Source organism: Entelurus aequoreus, linkage group LG13, assembly GCF_033978785.1.
Source record: "Entelurus aequoreus isolate RoL-2023_Sb linkage group LG13, RoL_Eaeq_v1.1, whole genome shotgun sequence".
NCBI lineage: Eukaryota > Metazoa > Chordata > Actinopteri > Syngnathiformes > Syngnathidae > Entelurus > Entelurus aequoreus.
In genome coordinates this window covers 8,523,807-8,543,240 of record NC_084743.1, presented here as the reverse complement: position 1 = coordinate 8,543,240, position 19,434 = coordinate 8,523,807, and the positions used below count along the sequence as shown (strand labels likewise).

The 19,434-nt window shown below is 43.0% G+C and overlaps 1 protein-coding gene across 1 annotated transcript in view; it reads right to left on the bottom strand.

The window, feature by feature from the left end:
* The window catches only part of LOC133663140 (solute carrier family 15 member 2-like), a 50,855-nt gene extending 34,105 nt beyond the window's left edge, over positions 1-16,750 (bottom strand). The window contains exons 1-8 of the mRNA XM_062067386.1: positions 16,390-16,750; positions 11,593-11,680; positions 9,739-9,880; positions 8,829-8,921; positions 7,839-7,938; positions 7,686-7,776; positions 1,810-1,887; positions 605-687 (exon numbers count right to left, since the gene is read on the bottom strand). Coding sequence (XP_061923370.1) covers positions 605-687; positions 1,810-1,887; positions 7,686-7,776; positions 7,839-7,938; positions 8,829-8,921; positions 9,739-9,880; positions 11,593-11,680; positions 16,390-16,464 — 750 coding nt within the window. The 5' untranslated portion in view covers positions 16,465-16,750. The remainder of the gene's footprint in view (positions 1-604; positions 688-1,809; positions 1,888-7,685; positions 7,777-7,838; positions 7,939-8,828; positions 8,922-9,738; positions 9,881-11,592; positions 11,681-16,389) is intronic.
* Between the last annotated feature and the right edge of the window lie 2,684 nt (positions 16,751-19,434).

Below are 19,434 nucleotides of genomic sequence, written 5' to 3'. Positions count from 1 at the left end.
GGAGCACACCCAAGGAGCACACTCGAGTACACCTGAGGAGTACACCTGAGGAGCACACCTGAGGAGCACACCTGAGGAGCACACCTGAGGAGTACACCTGAGGAGCACACTCGAGTACACCTGAGGAGTACACCCGAGGAGTACACCCGAGGAGCACACCCGAGGAGCACACCCGAGGAGCACACCCGAGGAGCACACCCGAGGAGCACACCTGAGGAGTACACCTGAGGAGCACACCTGAGGAGCACACCTGAGGAGCACACCTGAGGAGCACACCCGAGGAGCACACTCGAGTACACCTGAGGAGTACACCTGAGGAGCACACCCGAGTACACCTGAGGAGCACACCTGAGGAGCACACCCGAGGAGCACACCCGAGGAGCACACCTGAGGAGCACACCTGAGGAGCACACCCAAGGAGCACACCCAAGGAGCACACTCGAGTACACCTGAGGAGTACACCTGAGGAGCACACCTGAGGAGCACACCTGAGGAGCACACCTGAGGAGCACACCTGAGGAGCACACCTGAGGAGCACACCTGAGGAGCACACCTGAGGAGCACACCTGAGGAGCACACCTGGAGACATGTTTGCTTCACTCACGCTCACACACTTGCAGACTTCCAGCAGGATGTTGCCCTCAGGAGGATTCTTCTTGTACAGTCTGCTGCCTGACATCAACACCACTGGAACACACACACCATGTTACTAGTACTACTAACTAGTACACGTGTCACTGTCTTACTAGTACTACTATTCTTGTACAGTCTGCTGCCTGACATCAACACCACTGGAACACACACACCATGTTACTAGTACTACTAACTAGTACACGTGTCACTGTCTTACTAGTACTACTATTCTTGTACAGTCTGCTGCCTGACATCAACACCACTGGAACACACACACCATGTTACTAGTACTACTAACTAGTACACTTGTAACTGTCTTACTAGTACTACTATTCTTCTTGTACAGTCTGCTGCCTGACATCAACACCACTGGAACACACACACCCTGTTACTAGTACTACTAACTAGTACACCTGTAACTATCTTACTAGTACTACTAACTAGTACACCTGTAACTATCTTACTAGTACTACTATTCTTCTTGTACAGTCTGCTGCCTGACATCAACACCACTGGAACACACACACCATGTTACTAGTACTACTAACTAGTACACGTGTTACTATCTTACTAGTACTACTAACTAGTATACGGGTAACTATCTTAGTAGTACTACTAACTAGTACATGTGTTACTCTCTTACTAGTACTACTAACTAGTACACTTGTACCTATCGTACTAGTACTACTAACTAGTACACATGTTACTCTCTTACTAGTACTACTAACTAGTACACTTGTAACTCTCTTACTACTACTACTATTCTTCTTGTACAGTCTGCTGCCTGACATCAACGCCACTGGAACACACACACACCCTGTTACTAGTACTACTAACTAGTACACCTGTAACTATCTTACTAGTACTACTAACTAGTACACCTGTAACTATCTTACTAGTACTACTATTCTTCTTGTACAGTCTGCTGCCTGACATCAACGCCACTGGAACACACACACACCCTGTTACTAGTACTACTAACTAGTACACGTGTTACTCTCTTACTACTACTACTAACTAGTACACATGTAACTACCTTACTAGTGCTACTAACTAGCATTTGTGTAACTATCTTACTAGTACTACTAACTAGCATTATTGTAATTATGTTACTAGTACTACTATTGTTGTAGTACAGTTAGCTGAGCATGTGTGAGGCGACAGGAAGTGTCTGACCTAAGGCGGCCATCATGAGGGCGGCAGGGAGGCCAAAGGCCAGAGCGTAGCAGTCTTGTCCAAAACACTTCACGTCTCCTGAGGGCAACAACACAAAACATGTCATATACACAACACAAAACATGTCATATACACAACACAAAACATGTCATATACACAACACAAAACATGTCATATACACAACACAAAACATGTCATATACACAACACAAAACATGTCATATACACAACACAAAACATGTCATATACACAACACAAAACACTTGAGGTCTCCTGCGGGCAGGCGAGAGAGGACACAAAGTGGGCGAGGGAGGACACAAAGCGGGCGAGGGAGGACACAAAGCAGGCGAGGGAAGACACAAACGAGCGAGGGAGGACACAAAGCGGGCGATGGAGGACACAAAGCGGGCGAGGGAGGACACAAAGCAGGCGAGGGAGGACACAAACGAGCGAGGGAGGACACAAAGCAGGCGAGGGAGGACACAAAGCAGGCGAGGGAGGACACAAACGAGCGAGGGAGGACACAAACGAGCGAGGGAGGACACAAACGGGCGAGGGAGGACACAAAGCAGGCGAGGGAGGACACAAAGCAGGCGAGGGAGGACACAAACGGGCGAGGGAGGACACAAACGGGCGAGGGAGGACACAAAGCAGGCGAGGGAGGACACAAACGAGCGAGGGAGGACACAAAGCGGGCGATGGAGGACACAAAGCGGGCGAGGGAGGACACAAAGCAGGCGAGGGAGGACACAAACGAGCGAGGGAGGACACAAAGCAGGCGAGGGAGGACACAAACGGGCGAGGGAGGACACAAAGCAGGCGAGGGAGGACACAAACGGGCGAGGGAGGACACAAAGCAGGCGAGGGAGGACACAAAGCAGGCGAGGGAGGACACAAACGAGCGAGGGAGGACACAAACGAGCGAGGGAGGACACAAACGAGCGAGGGAGGACACAAAGCAGGCGAGGGAGGACACAAAGCAGGCGAGGGAGGACACAAAGCAGGCGAGGGAGGACACAAACGGGCGAGGGAGGACACAAAGCAGGCGAGGGAGGACACAAAGCAGGCGAGGGAGGACACAAAGCAGGCGAGGGAGGACACAAAGCAGGCGAGGGAGGACACAAACGAGCGAGGGAGGACACAAACGGGCGAGGGAGGACACAAAGTGGGCGAGGGAGGACACAAAGTGGGCGAGGGAGGACACAAAGTGGGCGAGGGAGGACACAAAGCGGGCGAGGGAGGACACAAAGCAGGCGAGGGAGGACACAAACGAGCGAGGGAGGACACAAAGCAGGCGAGGGAGGACACAAAGCAGGCGAGGGAGGACACAAACGAGCGAGGGAGGACACAAACGAGCGAGGGAGGACACAAACGGGCGAGGGAGGACACAAAGCAGGCGAGGGAGGACACAAAGCAGGCGAGGGAGGACACAAACGGGCGAGGGAGGACACAAACGGGCGAGGGAGGACACAAACGGGCGAGGGAGGACACAAAGCAGGCGAGGGAGGACACAAACGAGCGAGGGAGGACACAAAGCGGGCGATGGAGGACACAAAGCGGGCGAGGGAGGACACAAAGCAGGCGAGGGAGGACACAAACGAGCGAGGGAGGACACAAAGCAGGCGAGGGAGGACACAAACGGGCGAGGGAGGACACAAAGCAGGCGAGGGAGGACACAAACGGGCGAGGGAGGACACAAAGCAGGCGAGGGAGGACACAAAGCAGGCGAGGGAGGACACAAACGAGCGAGGGAGGACACAAACGAGCGAGGGAGGACACAAACGAGCGAGGGAGGACACAAAGCAGGCGAGGGAGGACACAAAGCAGGCGAGGGAGGACACAAAGCAGGCGAGGGAGGACACAAACGGGCGAGGGAGGACACAAAGCAGGCGAGGGAGGACACAAAGCAGGCGAGGGAGGACACAAAGCAGGCGAGGGAGGACACAAAGCAGGCGAGGGAGGACACAAACGAGCGAGGGAGGACACAAACGGGCGAGGGAGGACACAAAGCGGGCGAGGGAGGACACAAAGCGGGCGAGGGAGGACACAAAGCAGGCGAGGGAGGACACAAAGCAGGCGAGGGAGGACACAAATGAGCGAGGGAGGACACAAAGCGGGCGAGGGAGGACACAAAGCAGGCGAGGGAAGACACAAACGAGCGAGGGAGGACACAAAGCGGGCGATGGAGGACACAAAGCGGGCGAGGGAGGACACAAAGCAGGCGAGGGAGGACACAAACGAGCGAGGGAGGACACAAAGCAGGCGAGGGAGGACACAAACGAGCGAGGGAGGACACAAACGGGCGAGGGAGGACACAAAGCAGGCGAGGGAGGACACAAACGGGCGAGGGAGGACACAAAGCAGGCGAGGGAGGACACAAAGCAGGCGAGGGAGGACACAAACGAGCGAGGGAGGACACAAAGCAGGCGAGGGAGGACACAAACGAGCGAGGGAGGACACAAACGAGCGAGGGAGGACACAAAGCAGGCGAGGGAGGACACAAACGAGCGAGGGAGGACACAAAGCGGGCGAGGGAGGACACAAAGCAGGCGAGGGAGGACACAAAGCAGGCGAGGGAGGACACAAATGAGCGAGGGAGGACACAAAGTGGGCGAGGGAGGACACAAAGTGGGTGAGGGAGGACACAAAGTGGGCGATGGAGGACACAAAGCGGGCGAGGGAGGACACAAAGCAGGTGAGGGAGGACACAAACGAGCGAGGGAGGACACAAAGTGGGCGAGGGAGGACACAAACGAGCGAGGGAGGACACAAAGCAGGCGAGGGAGGACACAAAGCAGGCGAGGGAGGACACAAACGGGCTAGGGAGGACACAAAGCAGGCGAGGGAGGACACAAAGCAGGCGAGGGAGGACACAAAGCAGGCGAGGGAGGACACAAAGTGGGCGAGGGAGGACACAAAGTGGGTGAGGGAGGACACAAAGTGGGCGATGGAGGACACAAAGCGGGCGAGGGAGGACACAAAGCAGGTGAGGGAGGACACAAACGAGCGAGGGAGGACACAAACGAGCGAGGGAGGACACAAAGCGGGCGAGGGAGGACACAAAGTGGGCGAGGGAGGACACAAAGCGGGCGAGGGAGGACACAAAGTGGGCGAGGGAGGACACAAAGTGGGCGAGGGAGGACACAAAGTGGGCGAGGGAGGACACAAAGCGGGCGAGGGAGGACACAAAGCGGGCGAGGGAGGACACAAAGTGGGCAAGGGAGGACACAAAGTGTGCGAGGGAGGACACAAAGCGGGCGAGGGAGGACACAAAGCGGGCGAGAGAGGACACAAAGTGGGCGAGGGAGGACACAAAGCGGGCGAGAGAGGACACAAAGTGGGCGAGGGAGGACAGAAAGCGGGCGAGGGAGGACACAAAGTGGGCGAGGGAGGACACAAAGTGGGCGAGGGAGGACACAAAGCGGGCGATGGAGGACACAAAGTGGGCGAGAGAGGACACAAAGTGGGCGAGGGAGGACAGAAAGCGGGCGAGGGAGGACACAAAGTGGGCGAGGGAGGACACAAAGTGGGCGAGGGAGGACACAAAGTGGGTGAGGGAGGACACAAAGTGGGCGATGGAGGACACAAAGCGGGCGAGGGAGGACACAAAGCAGGTGAGGGAGGACACAAACGAGCGAGGGAGGACACAAAGTGGGCGAGGGAGGACACAAACGAGCGAGGGAGGACACAAAGCAGGCGAGGGAGGACACAAAGCAGGCGAGGGAGGACACAAACGGGCTAGGGAGGACACAAAGCAGGCGAGGGAGGACACAAAGCAGGCGAGGGAGGACACAAAGCAGGCGAGGGAGGACACAAAGTGGGCGAGGGAGGACACAAAGTGGGTGAGGGAGGACACAAAGTGGGCGATGGAGGACACAAAGCGGGCGAGGGAGGACACAAAGCAGGTGAGGGAGGACACAAACGAGCGAGGGAGGACACAAACGAGCGAGGGAGGACACAAAGCGGGCGAGGGAGGACACAAAGTGGGCGAGGGAGGACACAAAGCGGGCGAGGGAGGACACAAAGTGGGCGAGGGAGGACACAAAGTGGGCGAGGGAGGACACAAAGTGGGCGAGGGAGGACACAAAGCGGGCGAGGGAGGACACAAAGCGGGCGAGGGAGGACACAAAGTGGGCAAGGGAGGACACAAAGTGTGCGAGGGAGGACACAAAGCGGGCGAGGGAGGACACAAAGCGGGCGAGAGAGGACACAAAGTGGGCGAGGGAGGACACAAAGCGGGCGAGAGAGGACACAAAGTGGGCGAGGGAGGACAGAAAGCGGGCGAGGGAGGACACAAAGTGGGCGAGGGAGGACACAAAGTGGGCGAGGGAGGACACAAAGCGGGCGATGGAGGACACAAAGTGGGCGAGAGAGGACACAAAGTGGGCGAGGGAGGACAGAAAGCGGGCGAGGGAGGACACAAAGTGGGCGAGGGAGGACACAAAGTGGGCGAGGGAGGACAGAAAGCGGGCGAGAGAGGACACAAAGTGGGCGAGGGAGGACAGAAAGCGGGCGAGGGAGGACACAAAGTGGGCGAGGGAGGACACAAAGTGGGCGAGGGAGGACACAAAGTGGGCGAGGGAGGACACAAAGTGGGCGAGGGAGGACACAAAGTGGGCGAGGGAGGACACAAAGTGGGTGAGGGAGGACACAAAGTGGGTGAGGGAGGACACAAAGTGGGCGAGGGAGGACACAAAGTGGGCGAGGGAGGACACAAAGTGGGTGAGGGAGGACACAAAACAAAAGACTTGACACAAAAGATGGACGCACTTCAACTCTTCTTCTTCCTCCCGCCCAAACATGGCCAAGGAAAACAGACTTTCTAAAGACAAGTTTTCAAAATAAAATGCAGATTCACAATAATAAAAGTATTTTCTTCAAGTGAAAAAACACTTGCAAGTATAAAAACTATTTTCTTTCATTCAAAAAACGTCGTAAGTTTGAACTTGAAAAAAATAGTTTTTATACTTGTGAATTGTTTTTTAAATTTTAGCAAATCGTTTTCTTTAATGAAGATAAAAGTTTACTTGCCAAGGTTTTTTTTAATTGAAGAAAATTGTGGTTTTAGTGGCAAATATTTTCTTAATTAGTTTATACTTGCCAAACATTTCTTTAAATTGAATAAAATGTTTTACTTGCAAATCCTTTAACTGAATAAAACATTTTTTCTTACTTGTCAATCTTTATTTTATTTTGAAAAAATGTTTTTCATAATTGCAAATGTTTTTTTAAATTGAAGAAAATTGTTTTTCTTATTGTGAATCTTTATTTTGAAAAATGTTTTCTTATACTTGCAAATGTATTAAAGTATAAGAAAAAAACTTTTAAAATTTTAAATCCTTTTTTTATTGCACACAATTGTTTTAAAACCTGAAAATATTATTTTTAATTGAAAATAATTGTTGTTTCTACTTGTGAATCATCATTTTATTTTGGAAAAAAATGACTTACAGTTGCAAATGTTTTTTTAATTGTTTTTCTTGTTGTCAATCTGTATTTTATTTTGAAAAAAAACATTTTTTTAAATTTGCAAAAGTTTTTTTCACTGAATTTTTTTTCTTTTTGTGAATCTTTATTTAATTTAGAATATATAATTAAAGACTTTTTAATTGTGAATCTATTTTGAAAAAATGTTTTTATACTTGCGAAGGTTTTTTTTAAATTAAAGAAAATTCATTCATTATTTCATTTTGAAAAGATGCGAGGAATGGTAAAGGACAAGGTTGAGCTGACCTCGGAGCAAGGGGGTGATCATGGTGGATATTATTTTATTGTGAAAAGATGAATAGTAAAGGACAAAGTTGAGCTGACCTCGGAGCAGGGGGTGATCATGGTGGATATTATTTTATTTTGAAAAGATGAATGTTTTGAGCTGACCTCGGAGCAGGGGGGTGATGATGGTGGACAGCAGGCTGCCAGCGTTGATGGACATGTAGAAGATGGAGAAGAACTTCATCCTCTCGCTGGCCTGCACACAGCAAACATGTCAGACAACTTCTTGCCTCGGACTTTGATGAGCTCCAGACTCACCTGCTCCTCAGGGAACTGGTCTCCCCCGAAGGCGGCCACACAGGGTTTGATGCCGCCCGTCCCAAAGGCGATGAGGACCAAGCCCGCCATGGACAACCCTCTGAGGACAAGATGGGGGAGGGGGTGTGACAAGATGGAGGAGGGGCGTGTGTGAGGTGGGCAACAAGGCGTGACAAGATGGAGGAGGGGGCGTGACAAGATGGAGGAGGGGGCGTGACAAGATGGAGGAGGGGGCGTGACAAGATGGAGGAGGAGGCGTGACAAGATGGAGGAGGGGGCGTGACAAGATGGAGGAGGAGGCGTGACAAGATGGAGGAGGGGGCGTGACAAGATGGAGGAGGGGGCGTGACAAGATGGAGGAGGGGGCGTGACAAGATGGAGGAGGAGGCGTGACAAGATGGAGGAGGGGGCGTGACAAGATGGAGGAGGGGGCGTGACAAGATGGAGGAGGGGGCGTGACAAGATGGAGGAGGAGGCGTGACAAGATGGAGGAGGGGGCGTGACAAGATGGAGGAGGGGGCGAGACAAGATGGAGGAGGGGGCGTGACAAGATGGAGGAGGGGGCGTGACAAGATGGAGGAGGAGGCGTGACAAGATGGAGGAGGGGGCGTGACAAGATGGAGGGGGTGTGACAAGATGGAGGAGGGGGCGTGACAAGATGGAGGAGGAGGCGTGACAAGATGGAGGAGGGGGCGTGACAAGATGGAGGAGGGGGTGTGACAAGATGGAGGAGGGGGCGTGACAAGATGGAGGAGGAGGCGTGACAAGATGGAGGAGGGGGCGTGACAAGATGGAGGAGGGGGTGTGACAAGATGGAGGAGGGGGCGTGACAAGATGGAGGAGGGGGCGTGACAAGATGGAGGAGGGGGCGTGACAAGATGGAGGAGGGGGCGTGAAAAGATGGAGGAGGGGGCGTGACAAGATGGAGGAGGGCAACAAGGTGTGTGTGTGTGTGTGTGTGTGTGTGTGTGTGTGTGTGTGTGTACATACATGTGAACAGTGGTGGTGCCCAGCAGGGGGACAGCACCCAGAGACTTGACCACGTGACCCAGGACGTAGACCAGGGACAGGTAGATGATGGTTCTGCAGGCACAGGACAGTCCTTACTGGGCCAGCACTTACCTGTACTTGTTTATTACCTGTACTTTATCACCTGTACTTGTTTATTACCTGTACTTTATCACCTGTACTTGTTTACTACCTGTACTTTATCACCTTTACTTGTTTATTACCTGTACTTTCTTACCTGTACTTGATCACCTGTACTTGTTTATTACCTGTACTTTATCACCTGTACTTGTTTATTACCTGTACTTTCTTACCTGTACTTGTTTATTAACTGTACTTTCTTACCTGTACTTGCTTATTACCTGTACTTTCTTACCTGTACTTGCTTATTACCTGTACTTTCTTACCTGTACTTGATCACCTGTACTTGTTTATTACCTGTACTTTATCACCTGTACTTGTTTATTACCTGTACTTTCTTACCTGTACTTGTTTATTAACTGTACTTTCTTACCTGTACTTGCTTATGACCTGTACTTTCTTACCTGTACTTTCTTACCTGTACTTTATTACCTGTACTTATTTATTACCTGTACTTTATTACTTGTTTCTTACCTGTACTTGTTTATTACCTGTACTTTAGTACTTGTTTCTTACCTGTACTTGTTTCTTACCTGTACTTTATTACTTGTTTCTTACCTGTACTTTCTTACCTGGACTTGTTTCTTACCTGTACTTTATTACTTGTTTCTTACCTGTCCTTGTTTATTACCTGTACTTTCTTACCTGGACTTGTTTATTACCTGTACTTTATTACTTGTTTCTTACCTGTACTTGTTTCTCACCTGTGCTTGTTTCTCAGCTGTACTTGTTACCTGTACTTGTTTCTCACCTGTACTTGCCCAGCCAGGAGTCTGCGATGAGCGCCCCCAGGACAGGTGTGAAGTAGCAGAGGCTGCTGAAGGCGTGGTAGACGGCGGTGGAAAGGTCCTGGTCCCAGTGCAGGTAAGACAGGAAGTAGAGCGTCAACACGGCTGTAAACAACAACAAACCTCATCATTTCAACACAACACCACTTTATTTTGCCTTTGGCCAGAAGTACAACTTTTAAATCTTTATTTTGCCTTTGGCCAGAAGTACAACTTTTTACATTTTACTTTTATGGAAAAAAACTTAATAATATTTAATTTAATTACAAGACACACAAAAACGTCTCAAATCAAAGCAAAAGTAATTTTTCTACAAAATCTGAAATAACAAGATTATTTTTTACTTAAATTTAGATTTTTTTTTTTCTTGGAAAAAACTCATTTAAATAATTTGATTCCCTTTTGAAGTAATATAGCTCATATTTTGTTAATACAAACAAATATAGTTTTTTAAAACATGTAATTACATTATTATTATTTTTTAAATCCAAGAAAAAATAAATCTAAAGTCAAGATGAAATTAATAAAATAAAATGTTCTTCCCCATTATTTGTAAATGATAAAAGATAATCCACCAAAAAGGAGTGAAATTAAATAGCAGCCTTCTTAATTCTTCTTCTTCATCTTTTACTTGAATCTACAATCATGGAAAATAACTACAATAACATTTCATGATTTAAAATATGTTTTTAATCCAAGAGAGATCAAATCTTTAAAACTAAGGTCAAATGTGAAGTAAAAAATATATTTTCAGTAATAAAGCTCATATTTTAGTTTCATTACATTGAAAAAAACTAAACTATTTATTTTTTAATCACATTTTTTATCATCAAGGCAAAATAAGAAAAATAATCAACACAATCTGATATAAAATTATTCCATTAATTTCTTGACTTTGTAAATGTAATGCAACAAATAATCCAAGCAATATTAAATATCTCAAATCAAGATGAAATCATCAAAATTAAAACCTTATTTCTCATTAAGTGGGCAGATTATTTTGTTTGTAAATTATATAAAATAATCGGATTATTTTGGTTTTTTTGCAAATGATAAAAGATAATCCACCAAAAAGAGCTGAAAAAATGTACTTCTTAAGTAATATAGTTCATCTTTTAGTCTAATCTAAAATAATGGAAAATAACTCCAATAATATTTTTTTAATTCAAGCAAGAATACAAATTTAAAGTAAAATTGGTAAAAAATCTGCCATTAAAGATTTGTTGACAGATTATTTTGAGCTTTTTTCAGGAACATAGTTGATATTTTTGTATCACGCCAATAAACAAACATTTATTTTATTTCATTTATGATGAAATATTTCAAATGGAGGTCAAATAATCAAAATGATTACTCAAAGTAATGTTGCTCATACAGGAGTTATTTAATGATGTCATTGTCTTCTTCCTGAATGATGAAACAGGAAGTCACCTGACCACTAATAAATTCCCTCTTTTTCCCCCTAATCCATGGGACGCCCCCTGGCTAGCAGCTAACGTAGCTAAAAGTGCTACAGTGAGCTAATGTGAAGACAAAGTAACGTTCCTCCAGTTGACACACCCTTGGACTCTTCCATAACGTCTATACACACCCTCGGACTCTTCCATAACGTCTATACACACCCTCGGACTCTTCCATAACGTCTATACACACCCTCGGACTCTTCCATAACGTCTATACACACCCTCGGACTCTTCCATAACGTCTATACACACCCTCGGACTCTTCCATAACGTCTACACTGCCGGGTGACACAAGTCAGAGTCTGGCCCACTCCGGTTCTGACTTGGGCCCCAAAATGGTGTAAGTTTTAGTACCTTTCATGCCGTAGAAGGAGAAGCGCTCACAGAACTCGTTGACCACGATGAAGCAGATGCTGGCCGGGTAGTTTGTTCCACAAAGTTTCTACACACAAAAACATCTCAATAAAAATACTTTTTCAGTGAAAAACAGTGAAAACAGTAATAAAAATAAAAAAAACTGTGAAAAACAGTAAAAAAAAAAGTCTGAAAAACTGTGAAAAACAAAAAACAGTTAAAACAAAACAAAAAACCCCCACTAAAAACAGTAAATAAAACAGTGAAAAACAGTTAAAAAAACAACTGTGAAAAACAGTAAAAAAAACCTGTGAAAACCAGTGAAAAACATTAAAATACAGTTAAAAACTAGTGAAAAACTGTAAATAAAAAACAAAACAGTGAAAAACTGTGAAAGAAAAAAAAAACAGTAAAGAAAAAGAGTCAAGAAAAACAGTAGAAAAACAGTAAATAAAACCAGTGAAAAACAGTAAAGAAAACAGTGAAAAACAGTAGAAAACAGTAGAAAACCAGTAGAAAACAATAAAGAAAACAGTGAAAAACAGTAGAAAGCTGTGAAAAACAGTAGAGAAAACATTGAAAAACAGTAGAAAACAGTAAAGAAAACAGTGAAAAACAGTAAAGAAAACTGTTAAAAACAGTACAAGACAATAAAGAAAACAGTGAAAAACAGTAGAAAACAGTGAAAAACAGTAAAGAAAACAGTGAAAAACAGTAAAGAAAACAGTGAAAAACAGAAGAAGACAATAAAGAAAACAGCGAAAAACAGTAGAAAGCTGTGAAAAACAGTAGAGAAAACATTGAAAAACAGTAGAAAACAGTAAAGAAAACAGTGAAAAACAGTAAAGAAAACTGTGAAAAACAGTACAAGACAATAAAGAAAACAGTGAAAAACAGTAGAAAACAGTGAAAAACAGTAAAGAAAACAGTGAAAAACAGTAAAGAAAACAGTGAAAAACAGTAAAGAAAACAGTGAAAAACAGAAGAAGACAATAAAGAAAACAGCGAAAAACAGTAGAAAACAGTGAAAAACAGTAGAAGACAATAAAGAAAACAGTGAAAAACAGTAGAAAACAGTAAAAAAACAGTAAAGAAAACAGTGAAAGACAGTAGAAGACAATAAAGAAAACAGTGAAAAACAGTAAAGAAAACAGTGAAAAACAGTAGATGACAATAAAGACAACAGTGAAAAACAGTAGAAAACAGTGAAAAACAGTAAAGAAAACAGTGAAAAACAGTAAAGAAAACAGTGAAAAACAGTAGAAGACAATAAAGAAAACAGTGAAAAACAGTAGAAAACAGTGAAAAAGAGTAAAGAAAACAGTAAAAAAAACAGTGAAAAACAGTAAAGAAAACAGTGAAAAACAGTAGAAGACAATAAAGAAACAGTGAAAAACAGTAAAGAAAACAGTGAAAAACAGTAGAAGACAATAAAGAAAACAGTGAAAAACAGTAGAAAACAGTGAAAAACAGTAAAGAAAACAGTGAAAACCAGTAGAAGACAATAAAGAAAACAGTAAAAAACAGTAAAGAAAACAGTGAAAAACAGTAGAAGACAATAAAGAAAACAGTGAAAAAGAGTAGAAAACAGTGAAAAACAGTAAAGAAAACAGTGAAAGACAGTAGAAGACAATAAAGAAAACAGTGAAAAACAGTAAAGAAAACAGTGAAAAACAGTAGAAGACAATAAAGAAAACAGTGAAAAACAGTAGAAAACAGTGAAAAACAGTAAAGAAAACAGTGGAAAAACAGTAAAGAAAACAGTGAAAAACAGTAGAAGACAATAAAGAAAACAGTGAAAAACAGTAGAAAACAGTGAAAAAGAGTAAAGAAAACAGTAAAAAAAAAACATTGAAAAACAGTAAAGAAAACAGTGAAAAACAGTAGAAGACAATAAAGAAAATAGTGAAAAACAGTAGAAAACAGTGAAAAACAGTAGAAAACAGTGAAAAACAGTAGAAAACAGTGAAAAACAGTAAAGAAAACAGTGAAAACCAGTAGAAGACAATAAAGAAAACAGTGAAAAACAGTGAAAATCCATTTCTTATCCACTAACTAAAAGCTTGAAGATGTGTCAATGCTACATTTCATTTACACACATTTTGTATTCAAGACCAAAGTTTGAAGTGTGTACTTCTTCTCCAATGCTAATTATTGCTATGCAATATAATAATAATAACATTTAGTGTTTCCTCTCATAGCAAGTTGTCTAATCAATAACTGATCAGCATATTGATCAGCACAAACAAATGATCTTTAATAAATACATTTCATGTCTGTAGCTCATGGCTGTCAAACTGGGAGTCATTTCATTTGGCCCCTGAGGAAATATCACATTTGGGTCCCTATTAAAACTTGTTTGGGTGCCTATTAAAACTTGTTTGGGTGCCTATTAAAACTTGTTTGGGTGCCTATTAAAACTTGTTTGGGTCCCTATTAAAACTTGTTTGAGTCCCTATTAAAACTTGTTTGGGTCCCTATTAAAACTTGTTTGGGACCCTATTAAAACTTGTTTGGGTGCCTATTAAAACTTGTTTGGGTCCCTATTAAAACTTGTTTGAGTCCCTATTAAAACTTGTTTGGGTGCCTATTAAAACTTGTTTGGGTCCCTATTAAAACTTGTTTGGGTGCCTATTAAAACTTGTTTGGGTCCCTATTAAAACTTGTTTGAGTCCCTATTAAAACTTGTTTGGGACCCTATTAAAACTTGTTTGGGTGCCTATTAAAACTTGTTTGGGTCCCTATTAAAACTTGTTTGAGTCCCTATTAAAACTTGTTTGGGTGCCTATTAAAACTTGTTTGGGTCCCTATTAAAACTTGTTTGGGTCCCTATTAAAACTTGTTTGGGTGCCTATTAAAACTTGTTTGGGTCCCTATTAAAACTTGTTTGAGTCCCTATTAAAACTTGTTTGGGTGCCTATTAAAACTTGTTTGGGTCCCTATTAAAACTTGTTTGGGTGCCTATTAAAACTTGTTTGGGTCCCTATTAAAACTTGTTTGAGTCCCTATTAAAACTTGTTTGGGTGCCTATTAAAACTTGTTTGGGTCCCTATTAAAACTTGTTTGGGTGCCTATTAAAACTTGTTTGGGTCCCTATTAAAACTTCTTTGGGTCCCTATTAAAACTTGTTTTTGTCCCTATTAAAACTTGTTTGAGTCCCTATTAAAACTTGTTTGGGACCCTATTAAAACTTGTTTGGGTGCCTATTAAAACTTGTTTGGGTCCCTATTAAAACTTGTTTGAGTCCCTATTAAAACTTGTTTGGGTGCCTATTAAAACTTGTTTGGGTCCCTATTAAAACTTGTTTGGGTGCCTATTAAAACTTGTTTGGGTCCCTATTAAAACTTGTTTGAGTCCCTATTAAAACTTGTTTGGGTGCCTATTAAAACTTGTTTGGGTGCCTATTAAAACTTGTTTGGGTCCCTATTAAAACTTGTTTGAGTCCCTATTAAAACTTGTTTGGGTGCCTATTAAAACTTGTTTGGGACCCTATTAAAACTTGTTTGGGTCCCTATTAAAACTTGTTTGGGTCCCTATTAAAACTTGTTTGAGTCCCTATTAAAACTTGTTTGGGTGCCTATTAAAACTTGTTTGGGTCCCTATTAAAACTTGTTTGGGTGCCTATTAAAACTTGTTTGGGACCCTATTAAAACTTGTTTGGGTCCCTATTAAAACTTGTTTGGGTGCCTATTAAAACTTGTTTGGGTGCCTATTAAAACTTGTTTGGGTGCCTATTAAAACTTGTTTGGGTGCCTATTAAAACTTGTTTGTAACTAGTAACTCCTCCATCTAAGTAACTAGTAACTCCTCCATCTAAGTAACTAGTGACTCCTCCATCTAAGTAACTAGTAACTCCTCCATCTATCTAACTCGTGACTCCTCCATCTAAGTAACTAGTAACTCCTCCATCTAAGTAACTAGTGACTCCTCCATCTAAGTAACTAGTGACTCCTCCATCTAAGTAACTAGTAACTCCTCCATCTAAGTAACTAGTGACTCCTCCATCTAAGTAACTAGTAACTCCTCCATCTAAGTAACTAGTGACTCCTCCATCTAAGTAACTAGTAACTCCTCCATCTAAGTAACTAGTAACTCCTCCATCTAAGTAACTAGTGACTCCTCCATCTAAGTAACTAGTAACTCCTCCATCTAAGTAACTAGTGACTCCTCCAGCTAAGTAACTAGTGACTCCTCCATCTAAGTAACTAGTAACTCCTCCATCATGTGTCCATGAAGCAAAGTCCAGTTGATGAAGTTCCAAATGAAAAGTGTGAAACTTTGATGCACATGTTGCATCATCCTACACGGCTCCAACACGTGAACGCACCATAAAGACAGACCATGCAAAGCATGTGAACGTATCACAGAGCCAAACTATGCAAAGCACGTGAACGCACCACAAAGACAGACCATGCAAAGCACGTGAACGCACCACAAAGACAAACCATGCAAAGCACGTGAACGCACCACAAAGACAGACCATGCAAAGCACGTGAACGCATCACAGAGCCAAACTATGCAAAGCACGTGAACGCACCACAAAGACAGACCATGCAAAGCACGTGAACGCATCACAGAGCCAAACTATGCAAAGCACGTGAACGCACCACAAAGACAAACCATGCAAAGCACGTGAACGCACCACAAAGACAGACCATGCAAAGCACGTGAACGCACCACAAAGACAAACCATGCAAAGCATGTGAACGCATCACAGAGCCAAACTATGCAAAGCACGTGAACGCACCACAAAGGAAGTGGCTTTAAAGAGGTTGCAACAAGAAGGATGCATCTTACCGCGCGCATCATGGCGGTCTCATCCAACAAGAAGAAGAAGAAGAAGACTGCGTCCAACAAAAGAAGACGTGTCATCCAACAAGAAGAAGACTGCGTCCAACAAGAAGAAGAAGAAGAAGACTGCGTCCAACAAAAGAAGACGTGTCATCCAACAAGAAGAAGACTGCGTCCAACAAGAAGAAGAAGAAGAAGACTGCGTCCAACAAAAGAAGACGTGTCATCCAACAAGAAGACTACTAAGTGAGCCACGCCCACAAGGATGTTGTGCTGCCATGTTGGAAAAGTAACAATGGCGTCTTTGTTGAATGAATGACGTCACCGCACACAAGAATAAACATGATGAAAATAAAAAAAGATGCATGAAAGCAGACAGTGACGTCACAAAGACTTTGTTTCTAATCTTCTCTATCGCTGCCTTGACTTGGCGGCACTGGCTGGTCACGTGTGCATGTGGGCGTGGCCAGGACAGCCAATCACCGGCCGCCAGGCCACTTCATTAGGTACACACACAATTCAGCCAACATTGAAGTCAAAGGACTTTGATGATACATTCTTTAAATATACAACAGCTCAAAACTCTAGAAGAGGGCTTTTCTCGCCTTTTTACACTCAATGTACAGTAAAGGTGTAAATAAATATTAAAAAATAAAACAATGTATTAAAAAATATAAATACATAATCATTTGATTTTGATTCAACACACCTGCTGTGAAGGCTGAGGCTAATTGTTGTATACATCAATAATATGCATATATATATATACATACATACATACAACATCATTGTAAGTAGTTATATTCCACACAACATTGTAAGTAGTTATATTCCACACAACATCATTGTAAGTAGTTATATTCCACACATCATCATTGTAAGTAGTTATATTCCACACAACATCATTGTAAGTAGTTATATTCCACACATCATTGTAAGTAGTTATATTCCACACATCATTGTAAGTAGTTATATTCCACACAACATTGTAAGTAGTTATATTCCACACAACATCATTGTAAGTAGTTATATTCCACACATCATTGTAAGTAGTTATATTCCACACATCATTGTAAGTAGTTATATTCCACACATCATTGTAAGTAGTTATATTCCACACATCATTGTAAGTAGTTATATTCCACACATCATTGTAAGTAGTTATATTCCACACAACATCATTGTAAGTAGTTATATTCCACACATCATTGTAAGTAGTTATATTCCACACATCATTGTAAGTAGTTATATTCCACACATCATTGTAAGTAGTTATATTCCACACAACATCATTGTATGTAGTTATATTCCACACATCATTGTAAGTAGTTATATTCCACACATCATTGTAAGTAGTTATATTCCACACATCATTTTAAGTAGTTATATTCCACACATCATTGTAAGTAGTTATATTCCACACATCATTGTAAGTAGTTATATTCCACACATCATTGTAAGTAGTTATATTCCACACATCATTGTAAGTAGTTATATTCCACACAACATCATTGTAAGTAGTTATATTCCACACAACATCATTGTAAGTAGTTATATTCCACACATCATTGTAAGTAGTTATATTCCACACAACATTGTAAGTAGTTATATTCCACACATCATTGTAAGTAGTTATATTCCACACATCATTGTAAGTAGTTATATTCCACACATCATTGTAAGTAGTTATATTCCACACATCATTGTAAGTAGTTATATTCCACACATCATTGTAAGTAGTTATATTCCACACATCATTGTAAGTAGTTATATTCCATCAGTGCCTTCTTATTGACTTACTACTTACTTTTCTACTCAGGTTGAAGTTCTTAATAATCCTAGTGATGAACACATGCATTATATAAAGTGAAAGTGATAGTTTGTGTTACCTTCTCTCCAGGTGCTGCTCTTCTCCTCACCTGACAGTCGCACCTGAGCCAAGGACTGACCTGCTATTAGGGTCAAGTGGCACAAGTTGTCCTAGACTAGACTAGACTACACTAGACTAGATGTCCAGCATCTCCTGGGTGACCTTGTCCACGTGACCAGAGTCCAGCATCTCCTGGGTGACCTTGTCCACGTCACATGTGACCAGAGTCCAGCTAGTCTTCTACATCTGCTCCTAAGATGATGATGATGATGATGATGGTGCTCCTCTTCTATCTTCCTCACCACAACATCAGACAGGTGTCCACTCTTGGCTACTTCCTGTTTGCTGTCCACTCTTATTATTACATCAGCTATTATTACCATAGGGCAAGACTCATGTGCTGGAAAGCTTCAGGGTTATATATATATATATATATATATATATATATATATATATATATATATATGTTAATGAGGAATTCCATGCAGTTTTGTAGAGGTTTAAGTGGCTGCTTTTTCAAGGGTGTTGTGATTGACTGACTCTGAGGGACTTCCTGTTTATCATCACATGTTCAGTCCTGCTCCGCCCTAACAAGGCAGCTGGTGCAGTAACGTCTTTGTCCACCAGAGGGAGACATTGTAACGTCTTTGTCCACCAGAGGGCGTCTTTGTCCACCAGAGGGAGACATTGTAACGTCTTTGTCCACCAGAGGGAGACATTGTAACGTCTTTGTCCACCAGAGGGAGACATTGTAACGTCTTTGTCCACCAGAGGGAGACATTGTAACGTCTTTGTCCACCAGAGGGAGACATTGGTCTTCTAACGCGGACCGACAAGTCATGAGAGGAAGTAGAAAACATTCCAGCAGCTCTTTTATTCATAAAAATAACATTTAGTGCAGGGTTTCATTTGTCAAAAGTGAGAATATTTAAACAACATAACATATATGTCATAAAACAACATAACATATATGTCATAAAATAACATAATATATATGTCATAAAACAACATAACATATATGTCATTAAGTAACATAACATATATGTCATAAAACAACATAACATATATGTCATAAAACAACATAATATATATGTCATAAAACAACATAACATATATGTCATTAAGTAACATGATAAGTACATCAAGTGTTCTAACTTTCCCATCTTTTTATCTGTGTGTTA